At 41.5% G+C, this 24,541-nt stretch overlaps 1 protein-coding gene across 3 annotated transcripts; it reads left to right on the forward strand.

Annotated features, from left to right (window-relative positions):
• Positions 1-264: 264 nt before the first annotated feature.
• LOC105281422 (ankyrin repeat domain-containing protein 17) lies at positions 265-24,053 on the forward strand. 3 transcript variants are annotated; one of them, XM_011342669.3, is made up of 28 exons: positions 265-1,337; positions 6,680-7,117; positions 8,856-9,003; positions 9,137-9,417; positions 9,965-10,250; positions 10,352-10,653; positions 10,755-10,970; positions 11,757-12,386; positions 12,587-12,791; positions 12,882-13,477; positions 13,555-13,728; positions 13,908-14,115; positions 14,196-14,627; positions 14,703-15,035; positions 15,146-15,316; positions 15,551-15,916; positions 16,080-16,234; positions 16,495-16,670; positions 16,750-16,882; positions 17,018-17,757; positions 17,917-18,225; positions 18,389-18,583; positions 18,689-18,833; positions 18,917-19,121; positions 19,406-20,298; positions 20,619-21,956; positions 22,100-22,291; positions 22,405-24,053. In XM_011342669.3, the coding sequence occupies exons 1-28, from the start codon at positions 1,083-1,085 to the stop codon at positions 22,426-22,428; spliced, it is 9,546 nt and encodes a 3,181-aa protein (XP_011340971.2). In that variant the 5' UTR covers positions 265-1,082; the 3' UTR covers positions 22,429-24,053. The 3 variants fall into 3 exon arrangements, with proteins under 3 accessions (XP_011340971.2, XP_011340973.2, XP_011340972.2); XM_011342671.3 differs by having other exon boundaries at positions 14,196-14,543; XM_011342670.3 differs by having other exon boundaries at positions 266-1,337; positions 15,158-15,316.
• Positions 24,054-24,541: the final 488 nt, after the last annotated feature.

Raw genomic sequence — 24,541 nt, forward strand, 5'->3', positions numbered from 1 at the left:
ACTTATATTTATATAACTACATTATGTTAAAAATATATTAATATTAACATAATTGTAATATCTATTACATTATTTTATATTTCTCCTCATCTCTCTCTCTCTCTCTCTCTCCCTCTTCATGTGTTATAACTCTTATTTATAATATACAACATAAAAATAACTTTCAGAAAAGTTTCAATTAATTCCATTCATTTTTAAATTAAAACACATTTGTAGATCGTTGATAGTCTTTTATAAAAATCAAGAAAAATATCAAAAATTTAATGTTAATAATTATATACCTATATGTATACATATATGTAAAATAATTTTATGTATAAGATTTTAGCCAATTCTCTTTGTTTATTAGAAAGTTATTATAACAACATAAGTTTAATGAATGGAACAGAAAATTGAAATTTTGCCGAGGCTTCCAGAGTTTCAGTTTTCTTTTCTCTCCCCTCTCCCCACAAAGTTATTTACCACCAATAATATTTCGTCTTTTGGTAATGGATTGGGATAGGCTTAGAACTTTTTGGGATGGACATGGAACTATGGAAGGGAGGGGCTTCGTCCCTTGCCCGCCCACGCATTCTATTTACTACGTTTAAATTATTATTAATTATTATTAATCATTATTAACAATGATTAATATTAACAAAACTTCGATGAGCATAATTAATCCGTTTGAAATAATTGAGATAGAAAAGTGTTTCCTTTTCTATGCGATTCAGCGAACGTGTGGCGATCTAAAGCTTCTTTTAAAGGGAAAAGGGCTGCGACGGGCGCGCGGCACAATTGAACTCGCGCGCAATTGAAGTTACGCGCCAGCACGGTGCCGCCGCGGTTCGTCGAATCGCACGGAATCGCGAGTCAATCACGGATGTGCGAGCAGCCGAGAGGAGGCATCCGGGACTCTCTCATCGTCGTCGGCCATAGTAGAAATGGCGGGTGTTAGCTTACGTGAATGACGGCGACCGTGCTTTTAAAGGCTCATTGTCGCGAAGTCGTACAGCGAGTCGCGTGTACGTGGTGTGTTTCGTCGCGATACGGATACTCGAGCGGCATAATTGTGTGTCATATGATTTATTTGGAAGGTAAAGATGCAGAATGTAGCACAAGGAACGACCTCGGATAGCCAGACGCACGAAAAGCAACCCGCAGCAGCAGCAGCACCAATTGCACCAGCAACACCAGCAGCAGCAGCATCGAGCCTGCAGCACGACACTGGGAAGACCTCGTCGACCCCCCAGTCTTCGAACTCGAGTCCCACGAAGTCGGAAACCGAAACCTTCTCCGAGTTGCAGCCGCGCCTTATGACAGACTCGTCGGAGAGCGAGGAGGACAGCGCTGCCGAGGTAAACGCCAAGAGAGAGGACCGCTAACACGTCGTGATAAGATATCCATGAGCACGGTGTGCTCGGGGACGGAATGTGATAGCCAGAGAGAGAGAGAGGGAGAGAGAGAGAGAGAGAGAGAGATGGACGGGAAGACAGGCAATGAGAAAGATCGAGAAAAGCGAGAGAGAGAGAGAGAGAGAGAATGTATGCGTGTATGTGCGCGCGCCTGAGTGTAGGAGCTATGCTCTGTGTGTGTGTGTCGTCGTCTTCGTGGTGTGTGCGTGTGCGTGTGTGTGTGTCGTGTGTGCATGTCGTACGTTCTCGAGCGAGTATAGTCCTCGCGAATCGAATCGCAGTGTCGCGGGCACGCTTCCTCGCGAATACGCATCGGCGACTCGCGATTTTTTGCGCGGGCGTCGATCTCTCCACCGTCGTCGTTATCACCGTGTCGTGTAACGGCGTTGTCATTGACGTAGCACCTCGCTTTCGTAATTGTCATTGCAGAGCGGATGTGTGCATACACGCTCGCAGCGTTGCGAGGTATTCTCTCGGAAAAAACGCTGCACCTCGGTCTCGAATTAGTTACGCGCTGAGTTCGACGTTCTCGACTCCTCTCGTTTCTCGCTAACGCTTCCTGCGATAATCTCCAAGCACCCGTGGATATTGGCAGTATATTACGCGTGGACGCGCACGTTACGTTACACGTTCGATCGATCGCAGCGATCTATGCATGACACGTTTGTGTGCACACGTTTAAATGTATGCATATATATTGTACACACTTGTTCACACACACAGACACGTGTATGTCGCGATACCATTGTGATAGTTCCATGATAATTTCGACAAACTTGTACGTAAAATTGTGCCTATATTTTGTTTGTTTGTACATACATATGTGATGCACTTGTGAAAGAAAGTACTTAACGGGAAAGCAATAATAATGTCATCGTTAATATTGTTCATAATTTTCCAAAATGATTCCGCATTAAGGGGATGCTGGAGTTGCTAGTGAACTATTTTTTCACTATAGCGATGGTAATTGCAGTTTCGAAAATTCTCTTTATTACTTGTGCAGAATAAAAAATCCTTTTCCACAAATGAAGTATAGATAGAAAGAAAGCCCGCTCTACAGAACTTTATATTCAAAATGGAAAAAAGTTAGAAAAGACAAATGCAAGTTTTTAACTTTTTTCCATTTTGAATATAAAGTCTTGTAGAGCGGGCTTTCTTTCTATCTATACTTCATTTGTGGAAAAGGATTTTTTATTCTGCACAAGCAATAAAGAGAATTTTCGAAACTGCAATTACCATCGCTATAGTGAAAAAATAGTTCACTAGCAGCTCCAGCATCCCCTTAAGCTTGTATATTGTTACGTACGAATTTATGAAGATTGCTTTACAATCGCTTGAGAGTGATCCAAATCAGTTTATTGAAATCTGAAGCAAAGATGCATCGATAATGTGCGACTGGTCAAGCGTGAGTCGTCTCTCTTTTTCTGGAAGTTATAAGGTTTCTTCTTTTCCGCTGCGCTTCTGAACCAGTGCAATCAGTTGGAATGAAAGAAATATACTTTCTTTCACTCCAACTTGTTGCACTAGCTCAGAAGATGCAGCGAAAAAAGAACAACCTATGTCTATCATCTGTAGTAGTGTATAGATAGCTAAGAATAATTTCGAGAAATTAGGAGCAGTCAAGTAAATCGTGAGAATCGCAATTTACGTCGATGCGAGCTAGCGCTAAACTAGAAAAATTTAGTTACCCTGCACAATATTGATTTATATATATATACATATATTTCGCACACGTACACACATGCAATACACATATACATATATTATATGAAAACATAAATTTTAATCTAGAAAAGAATACGTAGTCGTCTCGAAATTAACCACTAAGCTTGGTGACACGATCGGGGCTATGGGTCCGCTTGCACAAACGCTAATTCTGGTTACAATCATTTCATTCGCTTGTCCACATTGTGACAGAAGCGTAAGAACAAATCGTCGAGTTGCCTATCTAGAATTATTCATTGTAGATGCACTCGAAGTCAAACTCGTCACACTTCCGGCCATTCTCGATTAACCTCAACTAACTCCGTTTCCCTTTCCCGGATGGATCGTAAATAGATGTGTAACGTAAAACAGATATTAACAGCTACTCTGGGATTCGGTGCAAATTAGTGCAACGTTATCATTAATCGCCACTTAAAAGCCAATCGTACTAAGATTGATAAAACTAATTTCGACAAAGTTTTATTGTCCATCAAGAAGTTGCAGAAAGAATTATCTGCAATCTATAAAAAAGTGCTTGAGCTTACGTATGTAACACCAGTGAATAAAGTAGGATTCTTTCAATACGAATCTATTTGAAGATGTGTCTTCCAAATTAGGGTATTGTCAGTAATTTAAATTTTATATTGTAAATAAAATGTCGATTTAGATAAACGTAACATTATTAAGATAAAATAATTTCGCTTAGCTATTTAATACAATTGCATCTATCGATCGATCGATATCAGCATCAGCTTAGCCATTATCACAATCGAAATAATTTCTTTCACGTTGCATGCCATAATTTAAGATCAGATCGTTTCAATTATAATTTCCAGCTTTTCCTTTCTTTCAAGATTTATATGTATGTAATATCTGTGTGTGTGTGTGTGTGTGTGTGTGTGTGTACGAAGAAATTTGTATTTAACTTTGCACAATAATTGTTACAAAACGTTAGAAAATTAAAACTGTACATAACGGAGAATTCAAGGCATTGCACTGTAACTTAACGTCAACGGGCGTAGGTAGAAACGATCCTGAAGGGATTCGCGATCGCACGAGGGCGTCGAGACGCCCCTCACCGCCCCCCTCACGTATCTCCCCCCTGGCTTACGTCCCACCCTCCGGGATTACTATTATCCGTGTTCGTTGCCCGACGTAGAGTTCGGTGCCACCAGGTGTCTTCGCTCCTCGCTAGATGCCGTAAGGTGCTTGCACGTAGATGGCCGCTTCGCATGGCTTAATTGCAGAGAAATGGACGAAGAAAGGAAGAAAGAACATGAGGAATTTGTATGCTGCTACTTACGTAACCAGGAGATATATATATATATATATATATATATATATATATCGCTGTATGCTAAAATAGCGTCGTCGCAGCTAATTAATACATCGTTCTCTCTTCGCCCGCTTTCGCTTCGATGCATCCACCTCTCGTAATTTTGTCACTCGCCTGACTCCCATTGTTCTACCATCTTCAACGTGCTTATTTTTTTTCTCTCTCTCTACTGTGTAGTGTGTAACACGACGAACAAGTAGTGTGTCTGTGCCTATGTGCGTGTGTGCTCCGAAACGATCTCTACCTTTAACCTCACGTCCAGAGTGCCGCGATGTGACCGCAGAGCCGCGGAATTCGAATGTCATTCCCATCCCTGTGGCGTATCCGCGTGTGTGCGGGCTGGCAGAGAGAAAGAGAGAGAGCGAGAGAGGGAGGGAGCGAGAGAGAAAACGCGACGAAGGGAAGAATGAACGTATTACGATGACGCGAACGCGTATCGCGCTGGTTAGAGCACTCTGCCAGATTCCAGCGCACGCATCGCAGAGGCACGCGCACACGCGCCGCTCGCGCGCACCATAATCGCGATTCGCGTACGAATACAGGTCGCAACCATGAGCGCTCGCAGAAAACAATTTAAAGGGGCGAAACCTCAAGGTTTCTCTTAAAGATCGGAAACTCTAAATTTTAATTTCGAAACTTATTATATTAGATATATAATTTGTGCATTATTTATTTGTTCTCTTTTTGTCATGATTTAGAATTTTAACATGGCAATTTTTCAATTCCAGGGGGGGGCAACTGCCCCCCTTGTCGCTCCCTCTCCGCAACTTGTTTTCTACTTTAGAGCGATGATTTTCCTTTTTGCATCAAAATATATAATATTGCAGAGTTTTAACAAAAACGGGGAGGAAGACACTCTCCTTTGGGTATTACCGTCGCACGTACGTAACACCGATACATCAGATGCATGTGTAACCCATGCCCTGCACGCGACGTGTCATAGCACGTGCATACACCGTATGCACGTGTATGTATACGTGGGAGCCCGTGAGCGTGACCGTTCGTTCGTTCGCATCGCGAGCGTTGCGCCACCTGGTAGCTCCCCCTCGCAACAGCCGTGTCGCGTTCTTGCTCGCGACTGTCCGCACTGTTCGCGTGCCGATGAAACAGCCATCGCATTAATCTTCTAGACTGTGATCGACTCGTTCGCTTCGATCGATCGTCTCCTGGCTGCTTCGCCGTCGATTTGATCGTTCGTACGTGTGTGCATCATCGTGCGGTCTGTCCTTTTCCCCCGCGTCCGTGTGAACGTGCTCCACTCGTAGTCGTGTGCGTGGAAGCGACGACGACTACGGTGAGCAGAGCCACCATATTATTCTATATCCTCCTACTACGGCGTTCGCACGGTGTTTCTATTCCGTTCCGCGATACTTGCGCGGCTCGTCTCGCGTTTGCCTGCGCGTCGACGACGAACGCGAGAATCTCGACATCGTTGCGTCCCGATCATCGAGCGTCTCGATGATCGCCCTCGTTATGCGCTAGGAGACGAACGAGATCACGTTTACCAGAGATATATGCCATCATCGTGATCATTACTCTCGCACTGCCTCGGCTGATCGTCGTAAGCTGAAGAGAGAGAGAGAGAACAAATGGAAGGACGCGAGGTTCGTGTAGGTCGCGCGATAATGAGGCGCGGAGTCCCCGACGATGGTGGAAGTGCTGCCCAGCGCGTCACTGTCGTCGCGAGCGAGCCGCTCCTTTTCTCTCGAGACGAGAGAAACAGCATCGCGCACGTACTATCGATAAGTGTTAAACGCTGAATCGTCACTTATCGTCCCGCTCGCCGACCGCGCGAAGCCAGCTGCTGCTGCTGCTGCTCGCCTAGAAAACACGTATTTATACTTTCACCCGTGTTCCCGATTTGCGTTTATTGTCTCTCGCGTTCGCGATCACCGTCGCGACTGTGTCGCGCGACGCGGCCCATCGCGGGACGCGCGAGATCATGACGGATGATTCCCTGGAAAGTATCCCCGCTTGCCGCCGAGTATCCCCTTGCTCAACAATTTTAGCCAGTCGGAAATCTCGATGCGATGACTCGCGCGACTCGCACCTTTGTACATTCGTCAATGACAATCGCGGATAACGGCGCACGGTGATAACGTAGATGCGAATAAAGTACGTGTAACGCGCGATAAAACTGCGAACCAAGTTGTATATCAAGTACAACTGATTATTTCTTACTTAATTATTATTCATTATGTTTTCACGTATCGAGCTTCGTTGATTGACATTTTCTGATTTGTAGGTGGAGTGTTTTCCAATTGAGCAAGCTGACTTAGACGAAGATCATCCAGAATCACCGAAATTCTTATTGCCTGAGGACTCTGAGCGCTCTGTAGATCCTGAAACCCAAGCGCGTCTCGAGGCACTTCTCGAAGCAGCCGGTATTGGGAAGTTGTCATCAGGTGATGGAAAGCACTTGGCTGACCACGAAGTGCTACGTCGTTTAACATCTAGCGTTTCTTGTGCATTGGATGAGGCTGCCGCAGCATTAACACGTATGCGCAGTGACAATCCACGCGCACCGAACGAGAAGCGTTCTCTTGTCGAAGCCTGCACTGACGGGGACGTCCGTACCGTGCGCAAATTGTTAACGGAAGGCCGTAGCGTTCACGAAACTACCGAGGAGGGTGAAAGTTTGCTCTCTCTAGCTTGTTCGGCTGGTTACTACGAACTTGCTCAGGTTTGGATCAAAATATGACTACACTCTTTTCCTGCAAATAAGTATTCTTTGTGTGACATTGTTCTATCGTGGTGCATGATGCGCTTCATTGTTACACGTGTGGGTAAATAATTTTCGGTACACACGTTTAACATTTGTGATTCTCACTAAATAGAATATATGGGATGTGTGTGCGTGTGCGTGTGCGTGCATTTGTGTATTCGTGTTTTTCTATGTGATCAATAAAGCTTAATTGCAAACCCGCATAAATTTATGTTTTGTAAGTTGTATTAAAGAGGGCCTTTATCACTTTGAAAATTGGTAGGATATGCTTTACTTTGTGTTACGTTTCATTCGATGCACTTGTTGAAAGTGATTGTTTGAACGAAATTGATATGATATTAATCTGTGAATCATATCAGTTTGGATGTAATAATATATTTGACAGTATTCCTTGTCATACAAAAAGTTGTCCATAAGAAAAACAGTAACAAAATTGATAATGAAAGATAAATTTTCTGCACAGGAATGTCCTATTCTTTCCTTTCTTTCTTACTTACACTGGGGTATTAGATATTGATTCAAAATAATAAGATTATTATTACAAGCTTAAGACTTTTATCTTTATCTTATTATTGTGTAGCATGATAGATAATTTAAATTTATTCATATAGTATTGTATTACTAGAATAAATTTAGATTAGTCACTCAGACATTATAAGAATAATATTGTTCAACACATCACGATACACAAGCATACTGTTTATTTCAAAACTAAATCTGGCTTTGCTTGACATCCGAATGGTTACACATCTGCTAATTATCTAACTAATATGAGCTGTAATTATTTTCTAATTATCTAGCTAATTATCTAACCAATTATCTAAACGTCTAACATATATCTAACATAAATCGTAGTATGCTTATATCTTCATATATTAATTACCTAATAATAATTAATATATATATATATATATATATTAATCAACTAATTATTACGCCAACTAATTCGATGTCCTTTTTTGAAAAAATTGAGCCCTTATTACAAAAGAGTAATAAGCATATCAATTTTCAAAATCGTTTTCGGCATCGTTTTCTAATACTCTTCTCCATCTACCGGGTAGTTGACGTATCTCCTTTCAAAAAAGAGAAAGTGAACGAAGGCTCACAAAAAAGCATCGAATTAATTTACACGCCTAATAATTGCAAGCTGTAATATTTAATAATTAACTTTATTTGGCTAAAAGTATGATAACATTTTAATTATCTTAACACATTGTTGACGGTACACTGTGAAATAAATTTTGCCTCAGTTTGTCCTGCACAGTTTTGGAAAATATGTCAACTATGCATGCATCTATTCAAAACAATGTAAATATTTTATTAAACGAAATCTTTTATTAAAAATTGCTGAGTAGAATTAATAATAATGCTAGTAGTTTTTTTTTATTGCTATCTCCCGTTTTCAACGTTTAAAAAATGCAAGACGCCAATTTACGTCTTCCGTCAACAATATGTTAATATTTTATAGATCAATCACGAGAAATGTTTACCGTTTACATAAAAAATTCTATAAAACATCAATATCTTATGTTTCAACTTTTTTTTCCTTGTTTATACAATTGTCATATGAATCATTAACCTGAAGTTGGCGCTCTAATCGTGCAATTATAGACTAAGGAAATTAATACGAAATTTATTCCATAAATTGATAAAATAAATCTGTTTATCGTACCATTTCTCCTTATGTGTGAAACAGGTACTTTTAGCAATGAACGCCAATGTGGAAGACCGTGGTATCAAGGGGGACTGTACCCCGCTCATGGAAGCTGCCAGTGCAGGGCACGTGGACATCGTGAGCCTACTGATCGCACATGGTGCGGATGTCAATGCTCAGTCTACTTCAGGTAAAGTATACGTTGGCTGTTCATGCGCATCTCTCGTCTTACATGGCTTGAGAGGAATCATTTCTTGTTTCCATTCGCAAATATCACGGAGGTTATTATTATTCTCCATCACGACTAAGGATAATAATTATAGGTAATACTCCCCTTATGTACGGATGTGCTGGCGGACACAAAGAAGTTGTGCGCGTCTTGTTAGATGCGGGAGCCAACGTTGAAGATCACAATGAGAACGGTCATACACCCCTGATGGAAGCGGCAAGCGCCGGACACGTTGAAGTTGCCAAGATCTTGCTCGAGCACGGCGCTGGTATTAATACTCATTCCAACGAATTTAAGGAATCCGCATTAACGTTGGCTTGTTACAAGGGGCACTTGGAAATGGTTCGGTTCTTGCTGGAAGCGGGTGCAGATCAGGTATGATCATTTGTTTTTACCTCTCCACGAAGATGACAATTAAAAACTTTAATAACTTTCTGTTAAAAACTTTCACTGTTAAACTACACTTTTAATGCGAATATCTGCGACGTTGTACGTTATAACAATATGTTATGCTACATTAGATGTCACTGTGTCATTGTGTCATGTAATGACATGTCACAATACACTGTGTCTTAAATCTGAACTACTTTCGTAAACATAACACGCACACACACAACATGACTCAGCTACAGTGAAGGTTAAGTAAGGATTTTTAAGGACGGTAAAATTGAAAGGAAGGGACGATGTTATCGACTCTGATTGGATGCGCCATGTTGCCGGTCTTTCGATTGACAGCGATTGTTTGCTGCAACAGTAACAGTAAAGTTACAACAGTGGCGCTCTTAGCAATCGCTTCTCCCTCAGAAATTCTGTCTCGTGTGAACGACTCGCACCCAGACGTGTCACGTTGCACTTTTAATTCGATAATTGTATAAATAATTGTATAAATAATTTTAGTGATTGATATATTTGATTATCACAGGAACATAAAACAGACGAGATGCATACCGCTCTGATGGAAGCTTCTATGGACGGTCACGTAGAAGTGGCCCGTTTACTCTTAGACTCAGGTGCCCAAGTGAATATGCCGACGGATAGTTTCGAATCTCCGTTAACGCTGGCGGCTTGTGGAGGACATGTAGATCTAGCTATGCTGCTGATTGAACGTGGAGCGAACATTGAAGAAGTTAACGATGAGGGGTACACACCACTAATGGAAGCAGCGCGAGAGGGACATGAAGAAATGGTTGCTCTGCTCTTGAGCCAAGGTGAGTGACCTTTTTAACTCTTTTTAACTGAGCGAACAGTCGATAGTAATGTTGGTGATTTAATGGATTTAAAATATGAGTGATTCTGATTAATAAAAAAGGTGCGAACATCAACGCCCAAACGGAGGAAACGCAGGAAACGGCACTTACCTTGGCCTGTTGCGGCGGCTTTCTCGAAGTTGCCGATTTTTTAATCAAGGCAGGAGCCGACATTGAATTGGGAGCATCTACCCCGTTAATGGAAGCTGCGCAGGAGGGACACTTGGATCTTGTTCGATATTTATTGGAATCCGCAGCAGATGTTCATGCACAGACGCAAACGGGCGATACAGCATTGACGTATGCTTGTGAAAACGGCCATACTGATGTTGCTGACCTTCTGTTACAATTTGGTGCTGATCTTGTAAGTGTCTTATTAACAATTATAATACTAAAACTATTTTTTTTCATGTGCATCTTCTCAAATTTCTTGAGATACATTGAGTTCACTATTTTGTGTTACAGGAACATGAATCTGAAGGGGGTAGAACTCCACTGATGAAGGCTTGCAGGGCTGGCCATCTGTGTACTGTCCAGTTTCTTATATCGAAGCGTGCCGATGTTAATCGACAAACAACAAACAATGATCACACACCTCTTTCGTTGGCATGCGCTGGTGGTCATCTTGCAGTAGTGGAACTACTTCTTGCGCAGTCTGCGAACCCGTTTCATAAATTAAAAGTAGGCACAAGTGTCGAAAAGACAGCACTCGAAAACTTATTGCTTTGTGATTATATATTTTTACTCGCATAAGTGTGGACTCTCGTCAAAAAATCAACTTTTAATATTAAATTGTTTGAGTGCCAGAGACAGGTTCTGATATATGTAGGAAAAATGTCAGACAAGACTCTGCAGCAAATTTGACGATCAATGCTATTGTTTCTGTTGTAACTTGGTAATTGATTAGCGGTTTTAGGTTAATTTTTATTTAAAAATTTTTTTACTTTTAAATATGATAAATAAAAAAGCTACGTATAAGCTACGTACCAAATTTTATTTTTACTTGTTATTCGCAGATGTAAAACAGGAGCAGCGTAATCACGCTCGCGTTTCTTGGCGTTCAAACAGTTAAGATTTATTGTATCTTTGCAATTTATTTTATTTTTATTCTAAATTTAATTCTAAATTCCACGGTGAATTCTACTTACTAAATAATTTAATAAGGAATCCCTCCCTATTATTTTGGATTTACTATTGTCACAATTTTTGCCAATGCTAGTATTGATACGAAGCAATAATGTTAATTGGTAATTGCGTCACAATTTGCCAATACTAGTATTGATATGAAGCAATAATGTTAATTGATAATTGCGTTTAGAAGAGCAAGGTATCGAGAATTGTACATTTCAATTCAGTGGACAAATAATTAAATAATAGAACGAAAATGTGTGTCCAACTTGCATGAAGCATATCTTGATATTTTATAAAGCTATATATCAATATGTAACCTCATAAACTGTATTGCAGGATAATTCTACCATGCTGATAGAAGCAGCCAAAGGTGGTCACACAGCTGTTGTCCAACTTTTATTGGATTATCCTCATAGCATTATGATGAGTACTCCACATAATGCTGCACCCACATCTGCTATGTTATTGTCACAACAACAACAGCAGCAACAACAGCAGCCGCAGCAACAACAACAGCCTCAACAACAACAGCAACATCAGCAGCACATAAGTCATCAGCAACACGTACCTCCTCATCCCCAACAAACCTCTACGCAATCAGAACATCAACAGCAGCAGCAACAGCAGCAAACTGCCGAGCAACAGCAAGCGCAAAATCTTCAGCCGAAACACAATACGCAAAAGTCGTTATTGAGAAAGAATCGATCAGTGACGATGATGCCCGACATGAGCCTTACTTCTGCCGAGGCGCAACAAGTACGTTCGCAACCTGCAGGAGAATCGGCCGCTACCACCAAGGACGATACCAATATTCTTGATAAGGGCAGTGGAGGGTTTACCAGTTTGTCGGAACCTAATATTAGTCTTAGTCCGACGCCGGCAGCGTCAACGCAGGGAGTCATTGAAAGAAAAAGTAGTAGACCAAATCAAGTCCTTCATAAGCAACAGATACCTGAAGAATTACAGGTATGTTTGATGTGATATGTACATGTCCTTGTACTTGCGTGCTTCTCGATAAAATTTCTCAGTAAATTCCTCGCAAAAGAGTCAAAATTTGTTTAATATTCAACTATTTTAATGGACTATGAGTTTAAGAATATTTAGTATTTTATATTTTATAACTGTATCGCACTTTACATTTATCATCGTGTCTTTTCTCTTTCAAGCCATGTAATTATGGCTTCCAAAGGCTAGACCGAGAACTACAAATGAAAGCTGCGGCGCATGTGTTCTCTGGTTCTCGAAATTCTATCATAACTCAACCTCAGCAGCCGCAGCCGCAGCCGCAGCAAGATCCCAGTGAGACAGAAGCTTTATTACCAGGAATGCTTAACATCGATTTACCAGCTCAGTCGACAACGTCATCTCATGGTATCTTTTTTTTCACTTTACCTGTTTACTCGAAATTAAAGATCTGTATAAGCGAATATATTTTTTCAACGCACCTACTTTGCCTGAAAGGCTTAGTTTGCAGTACGACTGGCATGGCCGGCAGTGCATTATCGTACCAAGGAAATAGTGATGCAGCATTGGTTTGCAGTGCTTACCTAGATGGTAAAATAATGGGCTTGCAACAATTCCAGAAGACGCTGTCCGTAGCCCCGACCGTGACGGAAACATTTCCTACGAATACATTTCCCTCCTCACCCCCTTTGTCCCTTGCGCCATTACCTGCTACAACTGCTAGTACCATGTCCCTAATCACTGTTCCTACTTCTTCCTCGGCGACCACACCAAGTCCACCGAGCATCTCTACTCCTCCGACAGTCATAGCCGTTTCCCAATCGCCTATCACTGCGAGCAGCGATGTCAGCCAGAATACCGCTATTAGCGATCGCCCGAAAGCTAAACCCGTATCTAAGAAAGAAGGAAAAAATGTGCGAAAGGCCGCCTCTGGCATAGCAATGGCGAAATTACAGCAAACGCAGGCGACCATAATGGCTGGGCTTCAACAACAGTATCAGCAAAAGCAGCGTCAACACACCTATCAGGTACAGCAGGTGCACCAATTGCAGCAACTCAATCAACAGCTGCAACTTCAGTTGGATCAAGTGCAGGTAGAATTAAAAAAAAATTACTTCCTGTCCTGTCTGCATACTTGTTGCGAGTATTGTTCACTTTCTCTTTGATTTAGATACAACAGCAGCAGCAGCAGACACAGCAGACGCAACCGCAACCGCAACAATCTCAACAGCAGCCTCAATCGCAACAACAGACCAATGTAGTCGGTAATGGTGCAAGCAACATACTCATGCCCACTCAATTGATGTCGCACTTGCATCCTACGCATCATCATTTACACAGCCTGGTAATTTTTAAAGTAATAACAGTAAATTAATCAGTACACAGTTAATAGCCAAGTTGTTAGATACTTGGTTACTAATACTTTGTTAAGCCTCGTGTCTACGACGCTAGAAATCGATCCGCGATCTCGACAAGGCTTTAGTTATATATAGTAAAATGCATTTGTTTGATTTTTTTCAATAGCAAACGCAAGAGAATCTTCCTGAACAAGTAGATCCCGAGTTAGCACGAAAGTATAGAGAAAATACTTGCGCGTTCTTCACTGGCGGCCAAAAATCCAAAACCTTTTCCGCTAATGAAAGAGTACTGAAACTGGAAGATGGCACGGATATTCCTATCGACGATGCGTTTGAAATTTTTCGCTCCATCAGTTTTGACGACGCAGTGGATGGTGCGTATATCTTCCTTAAAAAATAGTAAAAATAAGATTTTTAAGTATATTATTATTTTATTCTTTTCATTTATTTGTAGCAACGGAAGATCAAGAAAAGCTTGAGTTAAAGAGATTAGATGTATCAAGCAATAAAGAACCACAGCAGCAGCAGCAGCAACATCTGCAAACTACGCAAATCGTTCAGCAGAGCGGCAGTCCGCACGTGTCCCAGGAATATTTCACTGACCCAGTGTTATCCGTACCAACGGTGTCTCTTCCAACACTACAATCGCTGCAAGTGACCTTACCATCGCTACAAGTGACCAGTGCTGGCGTCCAGATAGAGGCAGACATATCAGCAGGCTTACAACTAACAAGTGCGCAATCTTTGCAAAATCCGGCGCTCAAAAACCGTCTCAGAGCATTTGAAGAGGGCTTTCGCCAAGGTAGCATACACTTCCGCGAATGCATACAGCATATGAACCCCGAAACTTTCCAGCCACAGCTGTTACTGCAATCTTCCCAAATAAGTAAATATATCGATATGAATAATGTGTCCGTGCTGTAATAATTGTTAATTGTACTTGGTCTTGCTTGTTAACTAGCGTTTCCCACGCAAACTTTACCGGCCGTGAGCGGAACTACCGGGATTATAGATAGTATACCTCATCAGTCGAGCGGTTTTGCACAGTCCACCACCTGCAGCACCAATCAAGTTCAAGTGGCTACTCAGACTCAAGCGCCGGTCACGACGACCGTTGCTAACGTAGCCGCGCCCGACAAAAAACAGGTATACACTGCGCCCACGACCGGCAAAGGTAAAAAGGCAAGGTATCCTCTTTTGCCGCAACAACAATCTTGCCAGCAACAACAAACTGCCAGTGCTCAGCAAACTCCTAATTTTCCGGCGCAGAACTATCAGTTAGACCCAGCGACAGGTGAGAGTTGACTCTAACGATAATTTCTCCAAGAATAGTTTTAGAAATCGATTAATAAAGATTTCTTAATGACAAATTATGAAAAAATTAATGATTTGTTAATGACGAAGATATCTCAACAGTTGGGGGATATGCGACCAATCAAGTTCCACCTACGTCGTTTTCGTGTATGGACGTTGACTCGGAAACGGACAGCAATCATGATACAGCACTAACATTGGCGTGTGCAGGAGGACACGAAGACCTCGTGGAACTTCTTCTCAGTCGTGGTGCAGACATAGGTAAGTAAAACAATACACGTACATGGCATTATGTACATTATTACGACGTAATATTTATACATCGGGGGATTTAAGTATTTCCGAATATATCTTTGAGAATTAAATGATAGCATATGTGCTATTGTTTAATTCAGATGTGTCATCATGCGACATGTAGTAGCACATAACATAGAAGAAAATATTGTTATGCGGTCCAGATTTTACGATGTAAAAATATTTCAATTTTTATAACAGAGCACAGAGATAAAAAAGGATTTACGCCACTTATTTTGGCTGCGACCGCTGGCCATCAGAAAGTAGTAGAGATTTTATTGAATCATGGAGCCGACATCGAAGCGCAATCCGAACGTACCAAGGATACGCCATTATCGCTTGCATGCAGCGGCGGAAGGTTCGAAGTGGTCGAACTGCTGCTCAACCGTGGCGCGAACAAAGAACATCGCAATGTTTCCGATTACACGCCCTTAAGCCTCGCAGCATCGGGCGGCTATGTTAACATAATAAAGCTTTTACTTAGCCACGGCGCCGAAATTAATTCTCGCACAGGTTCGAAGCTGGGTATATCGCCTCTTATGCTAGCTGCTATGAACGGTCATACAGGTAAAAAATTAAATTATGATTTAATTATGAGATCTCTGATCATTTTTATCATCAATTTAATCTGATAATGTAATTAATTGCATTAAATTGCAACTGATATCTGTATTTCGCATAACTTTTGTACTAAACAGATAAGAAAATATATATTAATAATAATTTGTAGCGGCGGTTAAATTATTACTGGATATGGGCAGCGATATTAATGCGCAGATAGAAACCAACCGCAATACAGCATTAACACTCGCTTGTTTTCAAGGAAGACACGAAGTTGTTAGTCTTCTTCTCGATCGAAAAGCCAATGTTGAGCATCGAGCAAAGGTAATGCAATATATATTACCCAACATTCAGATAATACAAAATGTAAATAATAATAAGCGCGTATACACGTTTGATCATGCTTTCGTACGGTATTATATAATTATATTGTGGAAGCACAGCAAGACGTAGATTAGTATGTTAAATTTTGATTGAAGGAGTTCGATTAGCGAACTACGTTGTTGATCAAAATACTCGAGATTGTACATTATTTTACCAATGCGAAATAATTATGGTTTTATTTATTTATTTTTTTTATGAAGACGGGTTTGACACCTTTGATGGAAGCAGCAAGCGGTGGCTATGTCGAAGTTGGCCGCGTATTACTCAACAAAGGTGCAGATGTTAACGCGACACCTGTTCCATCATCCCGTGATACTGCTCTTACTATCGCCGCTGATAAAGGACACTGCCGTTTCGTAGAACTTTTATTGCAGAAGTAATTTGTTCACTTCATTATCATTATCAGGTTTCTTTTTACAAGAACACAATAATAATCAGTCTTCTTATTCTTTTAGAGGCACCCAGGTTGAAGTAAAAAATAAAAAAGGGAACAGTCCGCTATGGTTGGCTGCAAACGGTGGGCATCTTAGTGTTATAGACATGCTGTATCAGTCGCATGCAGATATCGACTCGCAAGATAATCGCAAGGTAAAAATATTTGCATAATTTATTTTATATATTTAAAATGGAAAGGTTATTTAATGTAATATCGGTTACGTTTCTTTTTTTCTCTCTTTCGAAATTTTTGAGCAATTGTAAAACATCTTTTGTGATGACAATTAGGTCTCTTGTCTGATGGCCGCGTTTCGCAAAGGCCATATTAAGGTTGTCAAATGGATGGTGAATCATGTTACGCAATTTCCAAGTGACCAAGAGATGACAAGGTATATAGCGACTATCAATGACAAAGAGCTTCTGGAAAAGTGTCAGGACTGCGTTAAAGTGATTAGAGCTGCCAAAGAGACTCAGGCTGCTAAGGCGAACAAAAATGCTACTATACTACTTGAAGAGCTCGACATGGAAAAGAATAGAGAGGAATCGAAGAAAGCAGCTGCAGCGCGAAGACGTGAGAGAAAGAAAAAGAAGAAGCTGGAGAAAAAGGAAGTGAAACGTAGACTTCACGAGGAATATAAAAAGAACGAGACAGCATTCGAAGATAAAGAAGAAAGCGGGAAAAAATCGGGCGATGAGGAATGCGATCGGGCGGAAGATAGCGAACATGAGGCAGGCGATGAAAGAATGGAGAGTGTTCCATCGCCCGTGAACAGAAGCCCGGAAGATCCTGATAGAGAAGAGGGTGATAGTGGAATTGATGCAAATAGTCAGGGCAGCTGTAGTAGTACCGACGTGAAAGCTCGAGAAAAGAAGAAAGATAAGAAAAAGAAGAAGAATAATAATAATCCCAGTAATAACGATAAGGATATATCTCCTCAGCGTTCACCCAAAACACTTCTCGCACAAAACACTAATTTATCTCAAAACACAGCAACATCGACTAAATCCCAAAATAACGCTTCAGAGAAGTAAGTAGGAAACGCCTTTTCTTCCTGTCTTGCATCATGAATCATCGTGAATAAATAAGCGTTACGAATAAAAATGAATATGATTTTAAAATGACATAGAACTACGTCGCCCCAACTATGTTAATACAATATTGTCTTATATAGCGATAATTTTTGCAGACGAATTATGACTAACGTTACCAGTGGCATGTCCGTGTCGACAACCTCGGTCACGACCACCAGAGCGTCCACAACTACCAGTTCTGATCGGAAACTTAAAGGTCAATTAGTTTTCGAGTCCTCCAGACATCCTGCTGATAGGGAGGATTTCGAAGCGACTGGTAACGAGACTTACGTTTCCGGCAAAGGCAAGAAATCGTACAATAATAATTATGATGGCGATAGTCTGAACACATCGACGAAAACGAGTAACACGAGTCCGAAGCAAAGCGGAAAGCGTGAGGAGGGATGGAAAGAGGTTGTACGAAAGTAAGATATACGCATTCGTAAATGTTTTTTAACGCGGACTTTTATAGCTCGGACAAAAAATTAATTTTATGTATAGAATCAGGTACATATATATATATATATATATATATATATATATACACACACGATATGATACGATACGATATATATATGATTTCGATAGGGGACAATCGGACGATTCGGGAAGATTTATGAATTCACCATTCCGTTCTAAGAAGGTATCTGTTCCGCCAAATGCTATCAGTCGAGTTATAGGGAGGGGTGGTAGCAACATAAACGCTATTCGTGGTGCAACAGGCGCGCATATTGAAGTGGAAAAGCAAAGTAAATGTCAAGGCGAAAGAATTATTACAATTAAGTGAGTATTTGATGGTGCGTCGTATTACAGAAACAAACTATACTATATTTTATAATTAATACATGAATTTGAATATTATTAATGTAATACGTTTTATGTTTTCAGGGGATCTTCTGATGCGACGAAACAAGCTCACTCATTAATAACAACACTTATTAAGGAACCAGAAGTGGATATATTGCATATGCTCTCAAAATCGAAGCTCAATAACCTCGTAACAACCTGGGACAAATCTGTGTCTACTGTTGCTGTAAGTGTGCGAAATCTATGTTATAAATTAAAATTCATTTAAGGTGCGGGGCGATGAAATTAATTAATTATGAATTATTTTAGACAAATAAAACGAAAGTTGGCTCTGTAAATAAACCATCTAGTCTGGCATCCAGTACAACTAGCAATCAAGTTAACAAATCGGGATATCCATCAGGTGTATCTACAGTTAATTCATTGATTCTTCGCTCGTCGTCCACCATTAAGCTTGCCGGCACATTCACGCCTTCTTTGCCACGTGCGACAGCACCTAGATTAGTAGCTGCAGGTAATATGAAATGAGTAAAATTGTTACTAGGAATAGTTGTAACACCGTATTTATTTTGGTATTGACAGAAAAATTTAATCTATACTAATAAGTTAATTTTTTCATTGATTTGTGGTAATATTTACATCTATTACTCTTACATTTGAATCTAGCTTTGCAATTATTGATTGAAATTGCAGTTGACGTAATTATTGTTATATTTATATACTGCTATTCTGTATTGAGTTCTTATTTTATAAAACATGTAGTTAGTATACAGTACGTTAAAATGCAAACGTGTACAGCGGAAAAACGCGCGCAAGCCGTGGCCGCTCAAATGGCCTCCTCGTCCAACACCAAGACGACGATGTCATACACGAGCGCGATCATGACCGCTGGTAGAACTGGGACGAAGATCGTCACGACGAGCACCACGCAGACTTTCGCGGCAAAGTTGTCCGAGATCACTGCCTCGACTCACAGCTCCACTACAGTCATGCAAGCCACTCATACCGTACCAACGAATAAGCAGCAAAAGCCTGTGGCGCAAGCCGCGACTGTGACTGTCATGTCAGGCACGTCAGCGGCGATCGCTCACACAACCAGCCAGCAGCAGCAACAGCAGTCTGTAGTGAGTACATCGCCCAAACACTGCCGACCACTGTCCACTTTGTCTACCCAAGCAACAATGGCGTCTCACTATCCCGGAAAATCAAATTATCCGCTTGGAACGAACACTATCTCGTCGTCGGCCACGGGCAACGTTATGTCGACGACCAACTGTCCAGAAAGTTCGACCGTTTCGACGTCAGCCAGTTCCATTCGCGTCACACCTTCGCCGCCCGTAGCATCTTCGCAGACGCAAACGTTACCGCCGCCGCCGCCGCCGCAGCAACAACAATCCCAGCAACAATCGACGCAACAACAATCGCAGCAAGCTGCTCGTAGCACTACTCCCGTCGTTATGCAGGAGCACCAGCAGCAGCAACAACAGCAGCAGCAACAGTCGAACAGTACGCCTCTCGAGTATTCGCTGTTCAATGATACTTTCACCAAAGTTACGCAACAATCGATGTGGGGCGGAAGAGAGAACGAATCTCAAAAGGGTATGAATTTCGCTACTGTTGCTGGTGGTGGTGTATCATCGAACACGGGCTCGGGATCGTCTACGGCCAAGTTTGATAGTTCCCCACCGCAGGTACGAATTATTTGCTTTTTTTCCACATTTATCGCGGAATATTTGATAATTGAATCCTTAAAAAAATATAATTTTAAAGCAAATTTAAAAATGGAACATTTTTTTTAAGCTTTCCAAATTTAAACAATTTTTAAAATTAAGACAATGTGTGTATAGAAAATTTACAAAATTTATTCGTTGATAAGAAGAAATTTTTTGTATTCTATATTGTATGTGTATTATATTTTTTTATATCAATATAGCGCGATCGCACTAATTGCCATTTTCCGAAGGAGAAGTAATAAAAGCAATGATGAACGAGTTTCGAATTTCAAATACAGGTGGACGCATCGAAAGCTCCAGGATATCGTGGAACAACAATGTGTTCCCCGGTTTCCAGCAAATCGGGTGCTACGAGCAGTGCTTCGAATAACGTAATGGGCAATGTAGCATCCTGCTCGGTGCACAACAATCCTATGCAGCCCGCACAATTTCAATCCTCGACGAACTACAGCGAACATCCGCTACCCAACAAGCCGCCTGGGAGTCTAGCGGTGGCTAGACCCGTGATCCCTCAGCAAGGTATCGACATGGGAACGAGCATGGCGGCGCAGTTCAATAGACAAGCAGTATATCAGGGAGATCTGACGTCGAGAAACGCGACGACGCATCAACCGGCAGCACACGTGATACCTTCCACGTCACAGCCGGCGTTAGATGTTGGTCTCTTCAAGGCAGCAAACAGTGGCGGTGGATACGAACATCCGAACGTGAACTCTAGCTTGTTAAAGATGGTGCCAAACGAGAGCCAGGGTGGTGGCGGCCACCCCCTGCTCCCGTTCCACCCGCACATGCAGAGTTTCGCTCAGACCATCGCGCCATCTGCCTCTGTCATCAACACCACTGTCAGCATGTCGAGGTTGAATCCGCGCGCCCCCGATTTCTCGAGCTCGATGCATCTCACGAGCAAGCCGCAAGTGACGATGTTCAATGCTGCCGCCGCCGCCGCCGCCGCCGCCGCCGCCGGGTCGGGACTGCATCCGGCGAATATATTCGCTGCCACCGTGCCAGCACCGCCGCCGTCCGCGATACAGTCCAATAATCTAGCGATGCTCGGAAATTTCCCGCTGGGAAAGTACCAGGCGCCCTCGCGAGCGACGCCGGCAGTGAACACCTGCATTTCGACGACCGCTCAATCGACACGCTGGCCGTTCGCCGCACCGGCGCCGCACAGCACGTACCCTCCGCATCAGGATCCCATGATGAGCCAAATGGGATTCTCCAACCATCTGGCGAATATCGGCGCGCAGCCCGGTGGCAGTATCGATTTGATTACCAGTCTAGAAAACGGTGGCTCGCCCGCAATATCCCCCTCGTCGCCGGGACAGGTTGCTCAAGAGATGAGTCAGTTAAAGCTCGAGGATCGTAAGGTGCCGCGACCTATCGGCACTGAGAGAGCATGGAAGAATTACACGGCTACGGGTCTGGGTGGTCCAGGTGGGGATGCCGAGTCCATTAATTGGATGCTCAACGAGAAACTAGTCGGTTCCTGGGCCACTAATTGCAACTTAGCGCCTGGTATCGACAGGCATCAGATGTTTCGATCAAATCCTTCCTACAACCAACGTCTAGCCAACGTTGAACCCGAGATTCATCCGATGATGGACTCTACCTTCCAGGTAACAAATCATTCTCTCGGACGTTCTAGTTTACTAATCTATTACATTTTATCGTATTGTGCCGAGTTGTTGTTGCTGCTTTAATACACTCGTGTTCCTTTTTCAAAATTCAATAACTTATAACGACTCTTTCGTGTCTCTAGGGCCATGTAGATACGCAGCAACCCTTTCCGGCTAATGGAAACGCCGCGACGTTGTCCCTCATGCCAGGATTGACACTGTTGCCTGGACAGTTTGGGGCACCTGGGCTAGCGGAAATCCCGTCAAACGAACCGAATAAAATGGATCCACCCGCGTGGGGCATACCCGACGCTGTGCAAGATAAACAACATCCGGTAAAATTATTTTTTATTTATTAAAAGTTTTCTTTCAAAATTCCAAATTAATGTAACGAGCGTTAACAAGGAAATTGATGCGTACAATATGTGTCAACTTGGTTTGCTTGCAGGCGTGGAACAAGTGGGCCCACTAGGAAGCGATGAGTGAACCCATCACGGTGATAGTCTCAATCTCTCACCCGACGCAACAAAATGTGCATCTGAAATTCGTAGTAGCAATAGAATATTGAATTGGATTAATTATTTGTAGGCGCATAAAATTATATTATCTCTCAATATATTCGTTCAAACACGGTTTCTCCACATTACTTGTCATACTAGATGATAAGACGACGAATCCTCATGCAATCGTAATTATTAATACGTTGTGGAAATTAATTAATTGCAACATATAAAATATAATAAGAGCAATCGACACCGTGAGTAAGAAAAACAGCGACACGGTGTAGGAACCCAATTGTTGTGTAGATTCCTTTTTTTGCCACATGCTTTGTATGCTCTGCTATTAATTATTGATTGACATAAGCGCGCTGATGATTAACTAATATATATATAAAGATTTTCTTCTATCATCGAAAATGCTCTGAATTCGTGATGTTCAGAATAGCATGATAGAGAAACACACCGATTGCGACTTATCGCGAGAGAATCCAGATATAAACATGATGACGCTTGTATCACTTCCGCTTCTGCAGTAGAAATAATTTAGAAATGTGGCAGAAATTAATTGCGAAACCGGTTGAAATTATTATTATTTACGTTGATGACACTCGTGCTTCTACACATAGATGCGAGATAATGCAGATCGAGAAGCACGCGTTTCTATTTGTGCTGCATAAAGCATTGTTGATTATATGGATGCGAGATATTAACAATCGTGTAAATAATTCCTTCGTAAAACGGGATTCCGATCACTTCCAATGCTGCAAAGCGATATACCGAAGAAGACATACCCGGAATGAAAGACGGAAAGAGATGAGATCTTGGACGTTGAATTGACTCAGTTTGAACCTGGATATTGTTCTCTTTCCACTTTTGCACTCGCGCTTGAAACGTCACTTCCACTACTAAGCCCGAATGTTTCTTCGATTCCTTTATCATCTCTTCGCCCGGCTGTTTTGCATACACGTACGATTGTACAAACCGCATAAACGACTGTACGTTGGTGCTGCGTCAGTAAAACGATCGAAGACACACGAACGAAGGGAACATGACGACGAGTAACTCGATTCCTGCTAATTACGAGATTCAGTTGTCCAGCCGTCTTGGTAGATTTATATATCTTCAAATCCCATTTTGTTTTCTTGTAAACGCAACTGTTAATTAGGATTAACCATCGTAACGAAATCACACCCTATTACGAGCAGATTAACACATCCGAACATATATTAATCGTAGTAATACCTGCCTAGCGAGTTTTTATCGAGTGCACCCACATGAAAAATACGCATGAGTACACAGAAATGCCACGCATAAATGACCAGGTTCTTGAAATCGAATTTGTGTAAGCGTTACAAGAAACGTCACGAATCGAATACATATTGTACTAATAATATATTATATTATATATACTGAATCTTATTCGATCAATGAATACTGTTCATTGTTAAAGTGGTAGTGGGCCGCCAACGCATAAAGATATAGCTGTGCGTCCCTAGTGCGACAGTGCTATTATAATACTATTATTGCTGTGGTGGTAATAATGTTTATTATTATATTATGGTTATTATTACACAACACAAGACATAACTATAGGAAAGAAAGGATGAATAAAATAGGTACATAGAGAGAGAAACGTCACCCGCTATCTCGGCTGGACTTAGTAATGATATAATATTATATAGATATACACCACTTGATATATGAAATGTTCATTTCGATTGAACATTCGAAAATCTTTCTTGGTGGGGATTTCGGCAAGTGTTCAATACATAGCGACGATATACCGTAATTGAAACGGTCCTCACACGCATATTCAATGAAGCTGATGATGATGATGGTGATGATGATAATGATGTTGAAGCTCATGGAAATCGTACGAGGGCTTTTTGACCTATATTCCAGGGAGCGCTTCAATTATTCTCTAAGGATACATTGTTATAATTTAAAGCCTATTTTCAAATTTGATTTATGATATCGCGATATATATATATATAAAACTATTATATGACATATAACAATAAAGCAAATAAATAAATATAACGACGATGAATTCATTAAGATTTCTTCATTATATTTATCATCCCA

Source organism: Ooceraea biroi, chromosome 3, assembly GCF_003672135.1.
Source record: "Ooceraea biroi isolate clonal line C1 chromosome 3, Obir_v5.4, whole genome shotgun sequence".
In the NCBI taxonomy this organism is placed as follows: Eukaryota; Metazoa; Arthropoda; class Insecta; order Hymenoptera; family Formicidae; genus Ooceraea; species Ooceraea biroi.

Coding starts and splice junctions, on each gene's coding strand:
- LOC105281422 (XM_011342669.3), top strand. CDS start 1,083: ATGCAGAATGTAGCACAAGGAACGACCTCGGATAGCCAGACGCACGAA. Junction 16,235..16,494: donor ATGTTGAGCATCGAGCAAAG/GTAATGCAATAT, acceptor TTTTTTATGAAG/ACGGGTTTGACACCTTTGAT. Junction 16,883..17,017: donor ACTCGCAAGATAATCGCAAG/GTAAAAATATTT, acceptor GATGACAATTAG/GTCTCTTGTCTGATGGCCGC.